The following is an 18,656-nucleotide window of genomic DNA, read 5'->3' as shown; positions in this document are numbered from 1 at the left end:
TGTGTTATTTTAACGTCTAATGTAAATCAAGTATCTATATATGTACCACCAGGCAATGCCTTATTCCTTTTCTCTCTGTATTTTCTCTTATTTTATTAGAAATAAGGCATTGCGAATTAAATCCACTGCTGTTTTAATCTCATACTCATTTTTTCATCACCATATTTTTAACTCTGGTTAGTGGATACGTTTTAAAATTTTAAATATCATGTATCATGTCGTCCATCACGTTCCATTAGGGGCCGATGACCTTCGATGTTAGGCCCCTTAAAACAACAAGCATCATCATCATCATGTACACGTCGTAACTGGTACAGCACGTAGACGTACGGCTTAACTTAGGCCTACTGTCCTTTAATGTCGCCAATCAATGTAAGTTCGCACTTATCACTAAAATAGTTGCCAGTACTATAAATTACCGCATAACACAACCACAGATCCGCTAACCGATAGGAATCACCATGAAAAACGCATAAGGAACTGTAAACATCACCACGTGTTAACCATGCATTCGAAATTGAAGTTCCCGCAACATGGCGATGCGCGAAGATATTCAATTCTCCGCATAGCACTAGCGCGCTCTGTGAGTCCAGATAAGTAATATTAAAGTCTTTGGTCGCTATATGTGGATGATTTTGCTCTCCACAATAGCTTGTTGTAATTACAACAAGCTATTAGGAGAGTAGAACAGTGGGCCTTAGAACATGGCTTTCGGTTTTCCACCGCAAAGTCCTCTGTTGTCCACTTTTGTTCGGTTCCGTACTCTTCCCCCACAACCTGAGCTTTATTTAGGAAATGTCGTTCTTCCCGTTGTTGACACCAATTTCTTGGGCTCCTTTTCGATAGCAAATCATCGTGGGAGCCACACATGCGGCAGTTAAAAGTGCAATGCACTAAGAAGCTGCATCTCTTGAAGTTTCTTAGCAGTACTAATTGGGGTGCTGAGCGCACGATGCTCCTAGGATTCTATAGGGCACATATTTTATCCCGGCTAGACTATGGAGTGGCAGGCCATTCGACTTCCAAATAAGCTGACAGCGATAAAAGGAATAACGAAGGTATGGAGGACTTCCCTTCGGGCTTCGCGGAGGGAAACAGTGGTATTATGTTGTCTTCGGATCGGCTACGGTATCCTGACGCACTCCCATCTATTGAAAGGAGAACCCCTCCGTTGGATACTTGCGGCGATCATCTTACCGTGGTACACATCCTTACGGAGTGCGTGGACCTGGTCGGTCTGCGCTGTAGACTAAAACTTCCGAGTACCATCTCCCTCATCCTACGCGATGTCGAGCAGTCAGCAGATCTCGTCATCCGTTTTATGAGGGATAGTGTTTTTTTTTTTTTTATCGCGTTTAATAATGTGTCTTTATGTTTACTGCGCTTTTATACCTTTGACTCTATTTTAGTTCGTGTTTGCGTATTTTAATGTGTTATTTTAATTTCTGGCATGAATTATATATCTATTTCCAGACAACGCCTTATTCCATTATTACCTCTATTTTCTTTACTTTTATTAGAACATAAAGGCATTGCGAATTAGATCCATTGATTGTTTTAATCTCAAATCATTTTTCGTGACCATTTATTTTAAACTCTAGTTAGAGGATACATTTTAATATTTTAATTATCATCTCATGTCGTCCATTTCGACCATTAGGAGCCGATGACCGTAGATGTTAGGCCCCTTTAAACAAGAAGCATCATCATCATTATCATCAGGTATTTAGTTGTATCACTGACGTAAATCTGTATTTACTCTCTGTTTTACCTAGTTATATATGTATTTATTACATAGTAACATTTTCTCAATTATAGGTTGCCTATAACACAAACGTATACTTAATACCAAGTAATATTGTGTATTGGAAAAATAAATAAATATGTTGATTTTTAAAGAAAATGTTCTGCCCTTATCCCGTTTCTCTACGGGACCGTGTCTGAAGTGAGATGGATCTTCGTAGCGAGTTTTTACGACCTGATGCCCTTCCTGACGTCAACCTCATCAGAGGAGTTTGTGAAATGAATGACGTGATATTATATGAAAGTAGGAAAGGAGAGGGTGAAACCCGGTACTGGAACACAGCTTGCTCCTGTCGAATACCAGCAAGGGGTCTGCTCTAGGCTTAACGTCTTCAACCGATGGACGAATCACCATCAACAGCGTCATATACCATCTCTCCATGTGAACACTGCGGGAAGGTTTAGAACTGAATCCAGCTTTTTGGCACGCAGTCTGGTGTATGGATATTGTTTACCACCACCTCTCCGGCCAACATTCTGCTGGTAATCATTTTTTCGACCAGCCGGCTAACCACGGTGTCAGACATATCGACTTAAAGCCTTAACGATCATGGCCACCAGGCGGGTTAGCTAATAAATAACACCCGTAATTAGGATTTTTAGCCTTTGTATTATTTATATATTGGTATCGTACCTAAATTTTTGTGATTACCGAACACAGTTATTTGTTACGACCGGGCGAGTTGGCCGTGCGGTTAGGGGCGCGCAGCTGTGAACTTGCATCCGGCAGATAGTGGGTTCGAACCCCACTGTCTGCAGATCTGAAGGAGGTTTTCCGTGGTTTCCCATTTTCACACCAGACCTTAGGCAACGGCCGCTTCCTTCCTACTCCTTGCACTTTCCTATCCCATCGTCGCCGTAAGACCTATCTGTGTCAGCGCGACGTAAAACAACTAGCAAAAAACACACACAAATACATATTGCTGTCTTTTGTGATAGCAAAGTTTTTTGAGAACGGAATTCATTCATTATTAAATTCAATTAATTCCTCCTTCCATGAAGTGAGACATATGAAACAATATGAGAACTTGACTAATAGTTGTTTGGATTACACCAGAGAACAAGAATCTCAGATGTGTCTGCCTCCATCTTTTCAATTCTTATTATTCCAATTCTTAAAAGGGCCTTTTTCTTCCTTCTGTCAGTTTGATAATATATTTATCATTATAATTAGTTTGTTGCTTTGCAGTTAGACCTTATAATAAATATATACCTATATTTTTTGTTTCCGCGTCTTCAATTTCTCCTTGTCTATTGGCTCATCCTTATGTTGTTTTTGTTGTTGATTTTTTAATATTGTGTAATTTACCTCATGTGGCAGTATTTCTAGCAATTCAAAATTTTTACAAAAGCCTATAAGCGCTACCTTTTGTTTAATTTTGTCTTTACAAGTAAAATATTATCGTTCCACACAGTTCCAATTTCCACTATCTTATTTCAAACTGCAGGTGATATTGATCATGTATTCTTTCCTGTTTGTTAGGAACCCTGTCAGATATGCAAATATATATTTACAACTTGGCGCGGGTTTGCGTAAATTTATATTTAGCTTATTCACATTCAAGGCCTAATTTAGATTTTAGATAGCAGAATATGTTCAGAATGAAAGAATGAAATCTTTAGAAATAGGAAGTTATTCATTACTTTAGAGCGGACCATGGTAGGGAATTTTTCCTCCACGCACCGCTTAATCAAAAGTGATAATTCATAATAATGAAGAAATGGGTCGAGTCTGGCTGGGCATTGAGCCAGGCTTTTCGGCCGCAAATAGCCAGCCCTCCTGTTCCGAGCAGTTGCGTCAGTGACTGGAAGACCGCCGAACGGGAAACATGCGTTCGCAGGGAGCAATCGGCGGAGTCCGCAGCTCCGTGCGCAGTCGTGGCTCGTCGTCGACGTCGGCCAGCGACCCTCGTGAGAAGGTCAAGGATTGTTGTCGGAAGTTGGTGGCGTTTATGTGTACGCAGGTTGGGGTTGGTGGACTTGTCGTTGGATATGCCATTGTCGGTGCTGTTGGATTTCGTTGGATAGAAACTCTTCCTGACAACCCACTTTACGGAAGGAAACAACTAGTGGAATCTCTGCGAGGGAACTGTGCCGCTGAACTGTGGGAATTAATCGATGCTGAGAATACATTTAATGAAACAGCATGGCGAAATGAAGCAGATCGTGTATTACAGAAGTTCCAGACGAGCATGGCAGAAATAATCAAACTTGGATACGATGGTCTAACTCCTGATGAACTGTGGTCTTTTCCAGCAGCTCTGATGTTCTGTCTGTCTGTATTCACAATGATAGGGTACGGGAATATGGTACCGAGAACCCCATGGGGGAAGGGGATCACTGTAGTGTACGCAGTATTTGGAATTCCTCTTTACGTCCTGTACTTCATGAATATGGGCGAAGTGCTGGCTACAACTTTCCGCTGGTTGTATACGCGGTTATATGAATGCACAAGAGAGCCACCGCCAGAACAGGATGCAGAAAGCAATCTACCTCCCCATCCCGCACCACGTATCATCGTACCTTCCACGGCATGCCTGTGGGTAATAGGTGGGTACGTTCTTACTGGAACCATCATGTTTGCCGAGTGGGAAGGCTGGAACTACCTCAACAGCTCCTATTTTTGTGTTACCAGTCTCTGCAAGATTGGTATTGGAGATTTCGTTCCTGGAGCTAACATCAGTGACTCACGCAGTGGTAGTCAAACTAAATTGGTAATTAATTTTATCTATTTACTCTTGGGGATGGGATTGGTGGCTATGTGTTACAATTTAATGCGTGAAGAAGTGCGTGTGAAAATGCGTGAATTGCGCGAAGAATTGAGCCAGTGCCTGGAGGACGTGAGAGCGCGTAGTATTGCGTGTTACACTCGGAGAAGTGTTGATTGAAAGTTTATTACACATAAGTGTGCCGGAACTATTTTTCACGGAAAATTGTTAACAGCCTAATTCTGCGTTCGTTTGTACTTTATTTATATCGCACGCAGTTTTGAATACGATATACTTACAAAGCTAATTATTGACAGTATTTCGTCTGGGTGTCTGTTTTGTGGTAACATGCCGTTATTTTGAAAGATATTTATATTATAAACAGTTCATCCAAATGTATTGGTGGTTACTGTATGAGGCCATCAATAGACACTACACTACTTGTTTGATTTTCACCACAGTTCTTCGCTACGGATGAAAGTGAAACTTCTGTCTAAAGGTAATTTGTTCTATATTTCATGCTGTAAACTCGCTTTGAGAATTTCAGTCGTATGGTGCATTTAAAAAATGTTATTTTATTACGTCCAAATAGCTACTTTTACGCCGAGGTGCCGGAATTATTTAGTCCCGCAGTTCTTTTTACATGCCAGTAAATCTACCGACACGAGACCGACATATTTGAACATCTTCAAGAACCACGGGACTTAGCCAGGATCGAACTTACCAAGTTGGAGTCAGAAGGCCAGTGCCTCAACCGTCTGAGCCACTTTAATTATTATTTTATATTATAAAGAGAACCCGACAAATCATTTACAATAAATTGCTCTGTACATGTTCTTCCATGAAGCCTCGTAAGATATTTGTTGATGTCCTTGAATGTGTCTGACATTTTACTGGCTTCTCTATTATTGCAGTTCGGATTTTGATCAGTGTACGTGAAATTTTAAAAAATGAAACTCTTGTCCTTTAGGCTCGATTTCAGTGTAAAACAGCAAACTTGCTGTCTTTAGTGAGCGGATAACCCATGTGGGGGAACGATTGTTTTCTTTGTGAAAAGAGCAGATCAAACAAAAATTCGAACCCAGATTTGTAAGTTATTGCCACAACATGCGTCTTGTCACTTTCCGTTCGATGGTAAGTCAAAAGCAATTGTTCAGGTGGAAATGAAACACTTGTGCTTAGTTTCAGAGATCCCACTCTTTTGTTCATCGGTCATTTCATCACCTAGCATCATCAAGAATTGTCTGATTACCGGCCCAGTCCAGTAGCGTAGCCAGGATTTCAGTTTGGGGGGGGGGCATTTATTTTGATAGGTGACCAAACTTCCAGAGTTTAGGTGGTATAGAGTACCTAAAAAGGAAATTAGTGCCCTTGGATCCAAGTAAGAGTGGTGGATTCGTGCGGATTCCGGAAGCTAATAGTAATCATCATCATCATCATCATCATCATCATCTTCCGTTTTTCCTACATCTGTGGGGTCACGGGTGCGAACTGTGTCGCACATGTGAATTTGGCCCTGTTTTACGCCCGGATGCTCTTCCCGACGCAACTCTATATGGAGGGATGTAATCACTGTTGTGTGTTTCTTTGGTGCCTGGTAGTGTAGTATGTTGTCTGAATATGAAGAGGAAAATGTTGGGACAAATACCAAGTCCCCAAGCCAGAATATAAATAAGGTAATTTTATTATAATAATGGTCATGTGATAAGCTATAAAGAAGTGACATTTTATACGATAAAATAAATAATAATCGTATGGCCTCAGCTACCGTGTGCAGACATTTCAATTTGACGCCATCTGGCTGTCTGCTCGTCAATTTCGACGTTCCGTTTTACTCTAGGCCCCCACTAGATGGCAGACCAAGTAAACCGAAACTCTCTTGGGCCCCCACTAGATGGCAGACCAAGTAAACCGAAACTCTCTTGGGCGTCTATGGCTGTGATTTAATGAATTTTATCGGGTAAACACCAAATGTGTCACCAGAGATCTTTTACATGCCGACATCGTACGACATGGAGTGTCAAATGGACTTTTTTCCGCCCTTCAAAAATCCTACTACCTCTGCCGGGTTTGAACCCGCTGTCTTGGGATCCGAAGGCCGACACACACATACACGTCGAATTAAGGTTTCTCGCCCTTCTCCATGGCTAGATGTTGAAACCAAGAGAATGATGGCCCACCGTGACTCGTTATTTCGACATTATAAACAAACCTTAGATGACACAGACTTCGAATCTTACCGCATCTTAAGAAATCGCACAAAGCATATAATCAGAAATAAAAAAATGTGCATATTTCCGGAATTTAGCCAACAACTTTAATTCCAATCGCGCATGGGACCAATTTAGAGCTCTGGGAATAGGAAAACATCAACAGTGCCAGACAACTCCTGACATTCTACTTGACGAACTGAACGATTACTCTAGTAGAATAAATATTCAACCTACCCCAATTAACTGCACCGAATCACCGCCCTCCCCTCCAGCCAATCCACCATTCACATTTCACAGTGTCACAGAAAATCAGGTTAAAAAGGCTTTGTACTCGATTAAATCAAAGGCCACGCGTGTAGATGATAATCCTATTACTTTTATACATAACATTATTGGTGCTGTCCTGCCTATACTGTCGCACATACTGAACTCCTGTTTACTAAACGGAATTTTCCCTACTGTCTGGAAAACAGACAATATTGAATATTATACTAGTACCTAAGAGTTTAGATCCACAATCTCTCTCTGACATTCGTCCTGTGTTCATACTCCCTGCGCTTTCTAAAGCCTTTGAACGTTTAGTATATGAGCAAGTTCTGGAATACCTAAATAAAAATGCTCCTTTGGACCCTTTGCAATCTGGATTTAAGAAGGGTCACAGTACCGCGACATCACTTTTGAAGGTAAGAAGAAACGCTATAGACAAACGACTGCTCACTAAACTTATCATTCTTGACTTCAGTAGCACCTTTGACACTACAGAAATTCCGACTATGATAAAGTAAATGGAACTGCTAAATTTCGACCTGGCTGCGCTTAAGTTTCTTAGTTATTATTTGAGTAACCATCAAGCGTGTAACAGTAAACGACAAGGCCTCTAAATGGAAAATGAAACTTAGTGGTGCCCCGCAGGGCAGTATTCCAGGACCCTTACTTTTCTGTATTTATATCAGTGGCATACCATCCGTGACAGGAAATAACATATCGACACTGCAAGACAAGATATTAACAATGACCTCTGATGACTCAGTGTATATGCACAACGAAATTCTCTTATACTAAACTCCACAAAATCTCAGGCAATCATAACTGGACCACGAAAATTACTGAGCTGCTCAAACAATGTCGCAATCCCGCCCATCCTCTTGAATGGGAACGTTATTCCCCACAGTAAACCGGTTAAAAATCTTGGCTTAATTATGAATGAAACAATTGTTCTGGTCACACGAAAGAAATACGTAAAAAAAAGACTTTTGGAGTGCTTCACCTTCTTAAACGGCAGAGGGATATATTTCCATTTGAGCTAAAGGCAAAACTAATACAGACACTCATTCCCCCTATTCTTGATTACTGTTACGTTGTATTAGTTGATATGATGAGAGAAGAAACACTTAAACTTCAACGAGCACTGAGATTTATTTACAACATCGGGTACGATGTTCATACCACCCCATACTATCAGGCTGTCTCATGGCTGAAGCCTGACAAACGCCGGCAGCTACACACTTTAATGATGGTGTTTAGGAGTGTTAGCTAAAAGTCAGCCACTGTATATTTCTTCTAAATTCACCTTTTTATCATCATTTCACAACTTAAATACACGTTCTAGATCCTATCTTTCTATTCCACTGCACCGCACAAATACAATTAATAGATTATTTGTGGTGATCGGCGTCACATTATGAAATTCCCTGTCAGCTCAGGTCAGAGAAACTAGCTCTTTATTAAGATTTAAGGTCACCTGCCGAGACGTCCGACTCGTTGGCTGAATGGTCAGCGTACTGGCCTTCGGTTCAGAGGGTCCCGGGTTCGATTCCCGGCCGGGTCAGATATTTTAACCTTCATTGGTTAATTCCAATGGCCCGGGGGCTGGGTGTTTGTGCTGTCCCCAACATCCCTGCAACTCACACACCACACATAACACTATCCTCCACCACAATAACACGCAGTTACCTACACATGGCAGATGCCGCCCACCCTCATCGGAGGGTCTGCCTTACAAGGGCTGCACTCGGCTAGAAATAAGCCACACGAAATTAAATTAAACCTGTCGAGACTACCTGCTGAGGACAGCTGACTGAATGGTCGAAGTGTGAATGTGTGCGTGCCTGAGGATGTCGTTTTTAAGAGTTTTTAATATTGAAATGAAATGACGTATGGCTTTTAGTGCCAGGAGTGTCCGAGGACATGTTAGGCTCGCCAGGTGCAGGTATTTTTATTTGACACCTGTAGGCGACCTGCGCGTCGGGATGAGAATGTAATGATGATGAAGACGACACATACACCCAGCCCTCGTGCTAGCGAAATTAACCAATGATGGTTAAAATTCCCGGCCCTGCTGGGAATCGAATCCAGGACCCCTGTGAAGAAAGGCCAACTCGCTAACCATTTAGCCATGCAGCCGCACTTTTCAATATTAATTAGTTTTAATATTAATTTAGTTAGTAATGTATTTAAATTTATTTTTTGTAGTTTTAACTGTTTTACGTTAATTAGTTTTAATATTAATTTAGTTAGTAATGTATTTAAATTTATTTTTAAAACTTAATTTTTGTACTTTTAACTGTTTTACGTATCTCAGTATTTTATTTTTGATGAGTATGTGGTTAAGTATACGAGAGGGCCTCGAGCCCTAACTTCGCCACTGTAAAAAAGGCACTAATAAATAAGTAAATATAGAATGTAAGGGGTATGGGTATAGATATTTTGTTAGTTGGTAAAGAAAAATATATGGTACAACATATGCTAGGGAGTGTTTACCTTGTCCTATTAGTTTCCCTAGCGGTTAGGGCAGCGCAGCTGTGAGCTTGCATCCGGGAGCCAATGGATTCGAACCCTTCTGTCGGTAGCCCTCAAAATGGTTTCCCGTGGTTTCCCATTTTCACACCAGGCAAATGCTGGGGCTGAACCTTAATTAAGGGAACGGCCGCTTCCATCCCACTCCTACGCCTTTCCTATCCCACCGTCACCATAAGGCCTATCAGTGTCGTTGCGACGTAAACCAAATTGTTAATTCATTTCCCTCGCAAGCCTGGGGTACAGAATATAGTAGCATTAAGTTACAGTTTTATGACGCTAATATTTTTATTAACGTGCCAGAAACCAACGACATGGAACTGTTGCCATGTCAACACCGTTTTGAGGGCCACCGACCAAAGTCGGGATCAACTTGTAGGATTCCAGCAAGATATAGCAGATATCTTGGATTCTGGAGGTCAAATGGACTGTATCGCGATTGACCTGTGTAAAGCATTTGATAGGGTAGATCATGGGAAACTACTGGCAAAAATGAGTCCAATTGGACTAGACAAAAGAGTGACTCAATGGGTTGCTATATTTCTAGAAAATAGATCTCAGAGAGTTAGAGTAGGTGAAGCTTTGTCTGACCCTGTAATAGTTGAGAGAGGAGTTCCTCAGGGCAGTGTTATCGGACTTGTATGTTTTCTTATATATATAAATGATATGAGTAAAGGAGTGGAATCGGAGGTAAGGCTTTTTGTGGATGATGTTATTCTCTATAGAGTGATAAATAAGTTACAAGATTGTGAGCAACTGCAACGTGACCTCGAAAATGTTGTGAGATGGACAGCAGGCAATGGTATGTTGATAAACAGGCCTAAAAGTCAGGTTGTGAGTTTCACAAATAGGAAAAGTCCTCTCAGTTTTAATTACTGCGTTGATGGGGTGAAAGTTCCTTTTGGGGATCATTGTAAGTATCTATGTGTTAATATAAGGAAAGATCTTCACTGGGGTAATCACATAAATGGGATTGTAAATAAAGGGTACTGATCTCTGCACATGGTTATGCGGGTGTTTAGGGGTTGTAGTAAGGATGTAAAGGAGAGTGCATATAAGTCTCTGGTAAGACCCCAACTAGAGTATGTTTTCAGTGTATGGGACCCTCACCAGGATTACCTGATTCAAGAACTGGAAAAAATCCAAAGAAAAGCAGCTCGATTTGTTCTGAGTGATTTCCGACAAAAGAGTAGCGTTACAAAAATGTTGCAATGTTTGGGTTGGGAAGAATTGAGAGAAAGAAGAAGAGCTGCTCGACTAAGTGGTATGTTCCGAGCTGTCAGCGGAGAGATGGCGTAGAATGACATTAGTAGACGAATAAGTTTAAATGGCGTTTATAAAAGTAGGAAAGATCACAATATGAAGATAAAGTTGGAATTCAAGAGGACAAACTGGGGCAAATATTCATTTATAGGAAGGGGAGTTAGGGATTGGAATAACTTACAAAGGGAGATGTTCAATAAATTTCCAATTTCTTTGAAATCATTTCGGAAAAGGCTAGGAAAGCAACAGATAGGGAATCTGCCACCTGGGCGACTGCCCTAAATGCAGATCAGTATTGATTGATTGATTTGATTGAACCTGCGAACTCGGACTCAGAAGGACAGCGACTCAACCAACTGAACTACATGAAAAGGAGGCGTTTGTGATTATTGTTATAAATAGATTCAGTTAGTATGTTTACACAGGTTTTATGAAGAGCATTTATTAAGGCGTACGTTTTTCAACTGTCCTAAATGCACGAGACCGGACGGAAGAACTAGCTGGAAGCTAAAGAGCCTTGCAGGGGTGTCGCTTCCTTCTCTGTACACTTTTCCAAACCAAACTCCATAGCGTAACAGCCCCGAAGGTCCATCGCCTACCAAGCGACCGCTGTTCAGCCCGAAGTCCTGCAAATTATGAGGTGTCCTGTGGCCAGCACGACGAATCCTCTCCGCCGTTATTCTAGGCTTTCTAGACCGGGGCCGTTATCTCACCGTCAGATAGCTCCTCAATTATAAGCTCGTGGGCTGAGTGTACCTCGAACCAGTCCTCAGATCCAGGTAAAAACCCTGATCTGGCCGCGAATCGAACCCGGGGCCTCCGGTAAGAGGCAGGCAAGCTACCCCTACACCGCGGGGTCGGCTTGTTACTTTCAGGTCACCTTATTTTAGAATTAGACTTAAGGCATCCTGCATTCGATGCTCGCCACTGACAGAGTTATGAAAGGCATGGGATCGGGAAGATACAGCCTTGTTTGTGGGTGTAATAGAGTTGGCCATGAGTCTCCCGTGATCGAAATATCTACGACCTGGCAGGTAGTCACTTTCACGGGGCGTCGTACCAAAGTGGTTCTTTTTTTTTTTTTTTTTTTTAGAAAATATAATAAATGAAGATCTACTTTCTCACAAACAAAGAACGATATCAATTTTACGAACAGTTTCAATAATGCAGCCGGTTTAGAGTACAGAAACTATGATTTCGATTGTTGGATATAATTACATGGCAACAATCAAAACCATCAATATCTACAGAAGATCCGTCACCGCACTCGGTAGGACCGGCTTTCTTTTCATATCTACCGGGCGAGTTGGCCGTGCGGTTAAGGGCGCACAGCTGTGTGCTTGCATCCGCTTCGAACCCCGCTGTCGGCAGCCCTAAAGGTGGTTTTCCGTGGTTTTCCATTTTCACACCTTAATGACAGCTGATGGCGGAGCTGTTGAGGATCCAACCAGCCTTAGGGCTGAAGACTGAACATACAATTAAGGCTACGGCCGCTTCCTTCCCACTCCTAACCCTTTACTTTCCCATCGTTGCCATAAGACCTACGGTGCGACGTAAAGCAAATTCTAAATACAAAATAAAACATCTTTTCACAACCCCTTCCATGGAAAAGCTGTATCCACGCTACTGGCCTAGACTTGGCCACTGAAATTATTTCATGGGTACGCCACTGCATCCACTCACCATTTAAGGTACAAGGTTAGCCCCAAGAATGGTTGATACTCAAAATACACCACCATAAATGATGCGGTTATTACTCAAAAGTACTAAAGAAAGGTAAGGCACGCGACCTAGTGTTTTAAGTAGAATCTGTATCAATAGAACGTGACTTCCCATTTTAAAAATGTTTCAAGGATCGACTGCGACTCAAGCCTCGGCCGTCTTGATGAGAAGATAGAACCATTGGAACTGTGTTATCACGTCCGCTAATTACAAGATAGTTACATGCACTTTTGATGGTGCCATTTGAAGTTCCAATCAGTCCCCGGGCATTTGACAAAATATATAGACCTACCTATAGAACTGAGGTACGCATCTGCGATCTGTCTTGCTATTAGAATTTAGAAAAATCATAACTTACCGAGGATGCACATTATTTTGCCCTTAGTGACAAATAAAGTTATTATATGGCACAAAATGAGAAACTAACGTGCAGCTCACAATCCTGTCACAGTCTTCCGAACGCTGCAACTTAAACACAGCACAGGTTTCAACCACGGTACAACCCCAGTTTCGTGGAACTGATCTGCAAAAGCTGACACGATGTTGTTCAACTGATTCTGGCTGTGGACCCCGTTATCTCGGTGGTCACGTTCCGGCCCCCTACTGAGTAATCCCTGGCTAATTGCCACTTTCCTCATCTTTTGGCATTTGTCAACACATTCCCAATACTGAGGCCTCTACAGTGAAATATCCCCGCGCATCACAATCCTAAGTGTCTTCCTTTCATTCAAGCAGTACAAATATGGAGAATTATGAATGGCCGTATTGAGCCCTGCTAGTAGATTCTTTGTCGCTACGTTAATTCGTCATTTCGGCGTAAGTTTTAAGTTGTTCGTAACGTACGTAAAACAACGGCTGATCCTCGCTCTAGTTTCAGGAAACATTTTTGGGGGGGCCCGGCCCCACTGGGCCCCCCCCCCCTTGCCTACGCCAGTGACCCAGTCTGTCCATTCTTTTACTGCATTTCAAATACAGTATTTGGAAAAGAGTATAATTGTTGGTTTTTGTGTCCCACTAACTATTTTTACGGTTTTCGGAGTCGCCGAAGTACCGGAATTTTGTCTCGCATGAGTTCTTTTACGTTTCGATAAATCTACCAACACGAGCTGTGGAGTATCTGACCACTTTCAACTAAATATCAACTAAATACCACCGGGCTGTGCCAGGATCGAACCCGTCAATTTCAGCGCAAGCAAGCTCTCTACCATTTAAGCTACTCAGCCCGGCGAAAACTGTGTAAATGTGCATTTTGTATCGGCATTTTATTTTATTGTTTGTATAAAAGAATACTTTGTCCATGAATTATAGTTTACTTAAATACACAATAATCTTAGCGCTCTATCTTGAATAGCCTTGAACTTCATTCTTTAAAAAAAAAAAAAAAAAAAAAAGAAAGAAAGAGGACAAGCGGATGACCATACTTCAGCGGCTAAGAGGAAAATACACCATTCAAGTTTGTCAATCCGAAAATACTAGAGCGTACATAATCATTCCGTCACCAAGTAGAATACTCTCAAGTTGTTGTTTGAGTCATCAGTCCATAGACTGGTTTGATGCAGCTCTCCATGCCACCCTATCCTGTGCTAACCTTTTCATTTCTACGTAACTATTGCATCCTACATCTGCTCTAATCTGTTTGTCATATTCATACCTTGGTCTACCCCTACCGTTCTTGCCACCTACACTTCCTTCAAAAACCAACTGAACAAGTCCTGGGTGTCTTAAGATGTGTCCTATCATTCTATCTCTTCTTCTCTTCAAATTTAGCCAAATCGATCTCCTCTCACCAATTCGATTCAATATCTCTTCATTCGTGATTCGATCTATCCATCTCACCTTCAGCATTCTTCTGCAACACCACATTTCAAAAGCTTCTATTCTCTTTCTTTCTGAGCTAGTTATCGTCCATGTTTCACTTCCATACAATGCCACGCTCCACACAAAAGTCTTCAAAAACATCTTTCTAATTCCGATATCAATGTTTGAAGTGAGCAAATTTCTTTTCATAAGAAAGCTCTTCCTTGCTTGTGCTAGTCTGCATTTTATGTCCTCCTTACTTCTGCCATCGTTGGTTATTTTACTACCCAAGTAACAATATTCATCTACTTCCTTTAAGACTTCGTTTCCTAATCTAATATTTCCTACATCACCTGCCTTCGTTCGACTGCACTCCATTACTTTTGTTTTGGACTTATTTATTTTCATCTTGTACTCCTTACCTAAGACTTCATCCATACCATTCAGCAACTTCTCGAGATCTTCTGCAGTCTCAGATAAAATAACAATATCATCCGCAAATCTCAAGGTTTTGATTTCCTCTCCTTGGACTGTGATTCCCTTTCCAAATTTCTCTTTGATTTCCTTTAGTGCCTGTTCTATGTAAACATTGAAAAGGAGAGGGGACAAACTGCAGCCTTGCCTCACTCCTTTCTGGATTGCTGCTTCTTTTTCAAAGCCCTCGATTCTTATCACTGCAGACTGATTTTTATACAGGTTGTAGATAATTCTTCGTTCTCGGTATCTGATCCCTATCATCTTCAGAATCATAAATAGCCTGGTCCAATCAACATTATCGAATGCCTTTTCTAGATCTACGAACGCCATGTACGTGGGCTTGTCCTTCTTGATTCGATCCTCTAAGATCAGACGTAAAGTCAGGATAGCTTCACGTGTTCCTACATTTCTTCTGAAGCCAAATTGATCTTCCCCCAACTCAGCTTCAACTTGTTTTTCCATTCTTCTGTAAATAGTACGTGTTAAAATTTTGCAGGCATGAGATACTAAACTAATAGTGCGGTAGTTTTCACACCTGTCAGCACCGGCTTTCTTGGGAATAGGTATAACAACATTCTGCCGAAAATCGGATGGGACTTCTCCTGTCTCATACATCTTGCACACTAAATGAAATAACCTTACCATGCTTGTTTCTCCTAAGGCAGTCAGTAATTCAGAGGGAATATCATCAATTCCAGGTGCCTTGTTCCTATTTAGGTCACTCACAGCTCTGTCAAACTCTGACCTCAAAATTGGGTCTCCCATTTCATCAGCATCAACAGCCCCTTGTTCCAGAACAAAATTATCTACATCGTTACCTTGATACAACTGTTGGATATGCTCCTGCCATCTTTCTGCTTTGTCTTCTTTCCCTAGAAGTGGCTTTCCATCTGAGCTCTTAATATTCATGCACCTAGATTTCCTTTCTCCAAAGGTTTCTTTGATTTTCCTGTATGCAGCATCTACCTTTCCCAGGACCATACAGCCTTCGACATCCTTGCACTTCTCCTTCAGCCATTCTTCCTTAGCTACCTTGCACTTTCTATCCACTTCATTCTTTAATCGCCTGTATTCTTTTCTGCCCTCTTCATTTCTAGCATTCTTGTATTTTCGTCGTTCATCAATCAGGTCTAGTATCTCCTGAGTTATCCACTGATTCTTAGTTGATCTTTTCTTCCTTCCTAACATTTCTTCAGCAGCCCTACTGACTTCATTTTATGAAGAATAAAGTAGGTCTGCTGCTGACTTTCTATAATTGGTAGCTAAAATTAAAAAGGGTTGTACGCCTACAGATCTAATCTAATTCCTATTTCTCCTTGTGGAACAAAGAGCATCCTCGAACTGTTCGCCTCCAAGTGTTTCTAGGTCTTTTGATGCTTCCTCTTTCCTATTGGGTTCCATTCCAAAAAACGACTTTTCAACTGCTGCATCTTATGTATTAAATCTGTGTCCTATCCATACCCGCTGTCTTTTCCTTTGAATAGCCTGGGACTTTTTTTTTTAAACCTGAAATGGATCACAGCACACGAAAAGAGGTCAAGCGAATGACCAGTGGATATCTGGTTGGTTTCGTTCCGCAGGTTTTCGTTTGTGAGCACTTCAGGCCATTTTACATGATGATCCGCCGCAGACAGCGATTTACGAACACCTCGAGTTGGTGTGTGATGTGTTTAGTGACCTTTCATGAATCACAGACCTTAAAGGAGAACGGACTTCACGTTGGTATTGAAAAGTCGGATTTATTTATTTTTCGTGAGAGGTTATTCTCCCCAATCCTAAGGTTGGTGGGTAACTTGCATGTCTTTCAAGCGTTTCCTTTCTTTGGCCAACAGCTTCAAGTAGCAGTAGGTGTGCTGGCCTTAAATCTTGCACTCTAGGTCTTTATTTGGTCCACCCCCTGTGGGTGGGGGACGCCGATGAAGAATACAACCACGGTATCCCCTGCTTGTCGTAAGAGGTGACTAAAAGGGCCCCAGGGATTCTCAACTTGGGAGCGTGGGTTGGCGACCACGGGGCCGTTAGGTGAGTCCTGGCATTGCTTCCAATCACTTGTACCAGGCTCCTGACTTTCATCTATCCTGTCCGACCTCCCTTGGTCAGCTCTTGTTCTTTTCCGACCCCGACGGTATTGAAGCATTCGAGGCTTAGGGAATCTTTCATTTTCATGCCCTTCACAGCCCTTGTCTTTCTTTGTCTGGTACTTCATTTTTCTCTTCTTTTTCCACCTCTTGTGGGTAGGGGACGTAGACGAATAATGTACCCACGGTATACCCTGCCTGTCGTAAGAGGCGACTAAAAGGGTAACACTCCCTATGGGTGGAGGACTCAGATGTAGAATACACCCCCAGTATCCCCTGCCTGTTGTAAGAGGCGACTTAAAGGGGCGACCTTGGTACGGACATGGATTGCGGTTTGGTATCAAGTGTTGGACCCCCCTGTGGATGGGAGGGGCTGAATACATTCCCAGGTAATCCCTGCCTGTCATAGAAGGCGACTAAAAGGGTCATGTGGCTATCAGTCCCATCTTTGTTTTTTAGGGTTTGGTGTAGACCGATTCAAAACCATCTGATAGGTCAAAGTTGCTGGTGGTAATGATGAGTAGTGTACCTTTGGAAGAAATGGCTTAACAAATCCGACAAGTTGATGATTCGGAGAACAGTATTAAAGACACAGCAGTTAAACTGAGGGGGAAGAAACTAACAGAAAGATCCTTAAACAACTTTGTACTTCGTCCAATTTGGGAGTTTTCATTAAGAATTTGTTTACCGACAAGAAGCTGTGTTGTGTGCTAAATCTGTATATATAGACTTATACTTTTTACTTAAAGGTGCCAATGCTCCTAAGCATGTAGCTTTAGCACCTTTAGTTAATCATCTTACATATTCAAAACACATTGTTACATCATTTTACAGTTCCAGTTCCCCGGATACTGTTGGCGAGCCTCTTCCATTCTGTCTTATTGAAATACGTTCTGTTGTTAATGACGTCCTCCAGTGTCCTTCCCCAATTTGCAATGTCTATCTTTACAATGTCCATCCGGTGGGTTCTTGGTCTTCCCACCATCCGTTTCCCTGCCACATGTCGCTCCAAGTTAACATATGCTGTCCTTGTTGGCTCCATCCTCATTACATTCCCAAACCACTTCAGTCTGGACATGCTGATCTGGTCTAACAAAGATATAACAATCCCAGTTTCCTTCCTAAGCACATTATTCCTCAACTTGTCCAATTTGGTTTTTTGAATTTTAGACCTAAGGAACTTAATCTCAGATGCCTGCAACCTTGATGAGTCTTTCTTAGTGAGGGTGCAAGTTTCAATACCATAGGTTAAGATTGGTATGAAGTACTGATTGAACATCACCAGCTTTGATTTTGTTGGTACTTTGGGATCCCAGAGGAGTGTTTGTACTTGCTGGTAAAAGTGAGAGCTCTTCTGCACTCTATTTGCCACCTCCTTTGTGGCTTGTGTATCTCGAGATATTACACTGCCGAGGTATATAAAGCTTTGCACACTTTCTAGTGAATGGTTTCCTAGCATGATGTTCACTGGTTGTCCCTCTCTGTTTATTGCCATCACTACCTTCCATTCATTGAGTTTTGACTGTACTTGTTCCTCAGTTTCTCCCCAGATCATAACATCATCAGCAAAGGCTACTGCATTTAGTTCACCAGAGGTTTTCTTGATGTTTTTCATTATGCCATCCATGATGGTGATAATAATGTTAGTGTTACAATAAGTGTTAGTGTTGTTTAAATTAGGACACTGAGTTTCACACACTGCCTTGCGTGAGGGTGCTGAAGAGCTGTGGCGCAAAACATTCTGGGGAAGTCATTCTGAGTATATTCCTATTCCAGCTAACATTGTGAGCAATCTATCA

At 41.7% G+C, this 18,656-nt stretch overlaps 2 protein-coding genes across 14 annotated transcripts in view; both read left to right on the top strand.

Annotated features, from left to right (window-relative positions):
- Positions 1-18,656, top strand: part of LOC136857785 (mitochondrial protein C2orf69 homolog) — a 256,190-nt gene that overhangs the window by 97,717 nt on the left and 139,817 nt on the right. Inside the window, exon 1 of one of the 13 annotated variants that reach the window (XM_067136707.2) lies at positions 4,883-5,010. The exons of the other annotated variants lie outside the window; for them this stretch is intronic. The gene's annotated coding sequence lies outside the window, so the exon portion shown is untranslated. Of the gene's footprint in view, positions 1-4,882; positions 5,011-18,656 lie in introns of those variants that run through there. 13 annotated transcript variants of the gene reach the window in all.
- Positions 3,626-4,706, top strand: LOC136857787 (two pore potassium channel protein sup-9). The gene has a single exon (XM_067136711.2). The coding sequence runs from the start codon at positions 3,633-3,635 to the stop codon at positions 4,689-4,691; it is 1,059 nt and encodes a 352-aa protein (XP_066992812.2). The 5' UTR covers positions 3,626-3,632; the 3' UTR covers positions 4,692-4,706.

The sequence above is a fragment of the Anabrus simplex genome, chromosome 1 (genome assembly GCF_040414725.1).
Source record: "Anabrus simplex isolate iqAnaSimp1 chromosome 1, ASM4041472v1, whole genome shotgun sequence".
NCBI classification, from domain to species: Eukaryota; Metazoa; Arthropoda; class Insecta; order Orthoptera; family Tettigoniidae; genus Anabrus; species Anabrus simplex.
The sequence above is the reverse complement of the archived record's forward strand: the minus strand, read 5'-3'. Positions and strand labels throughout refer to the sequence as shown.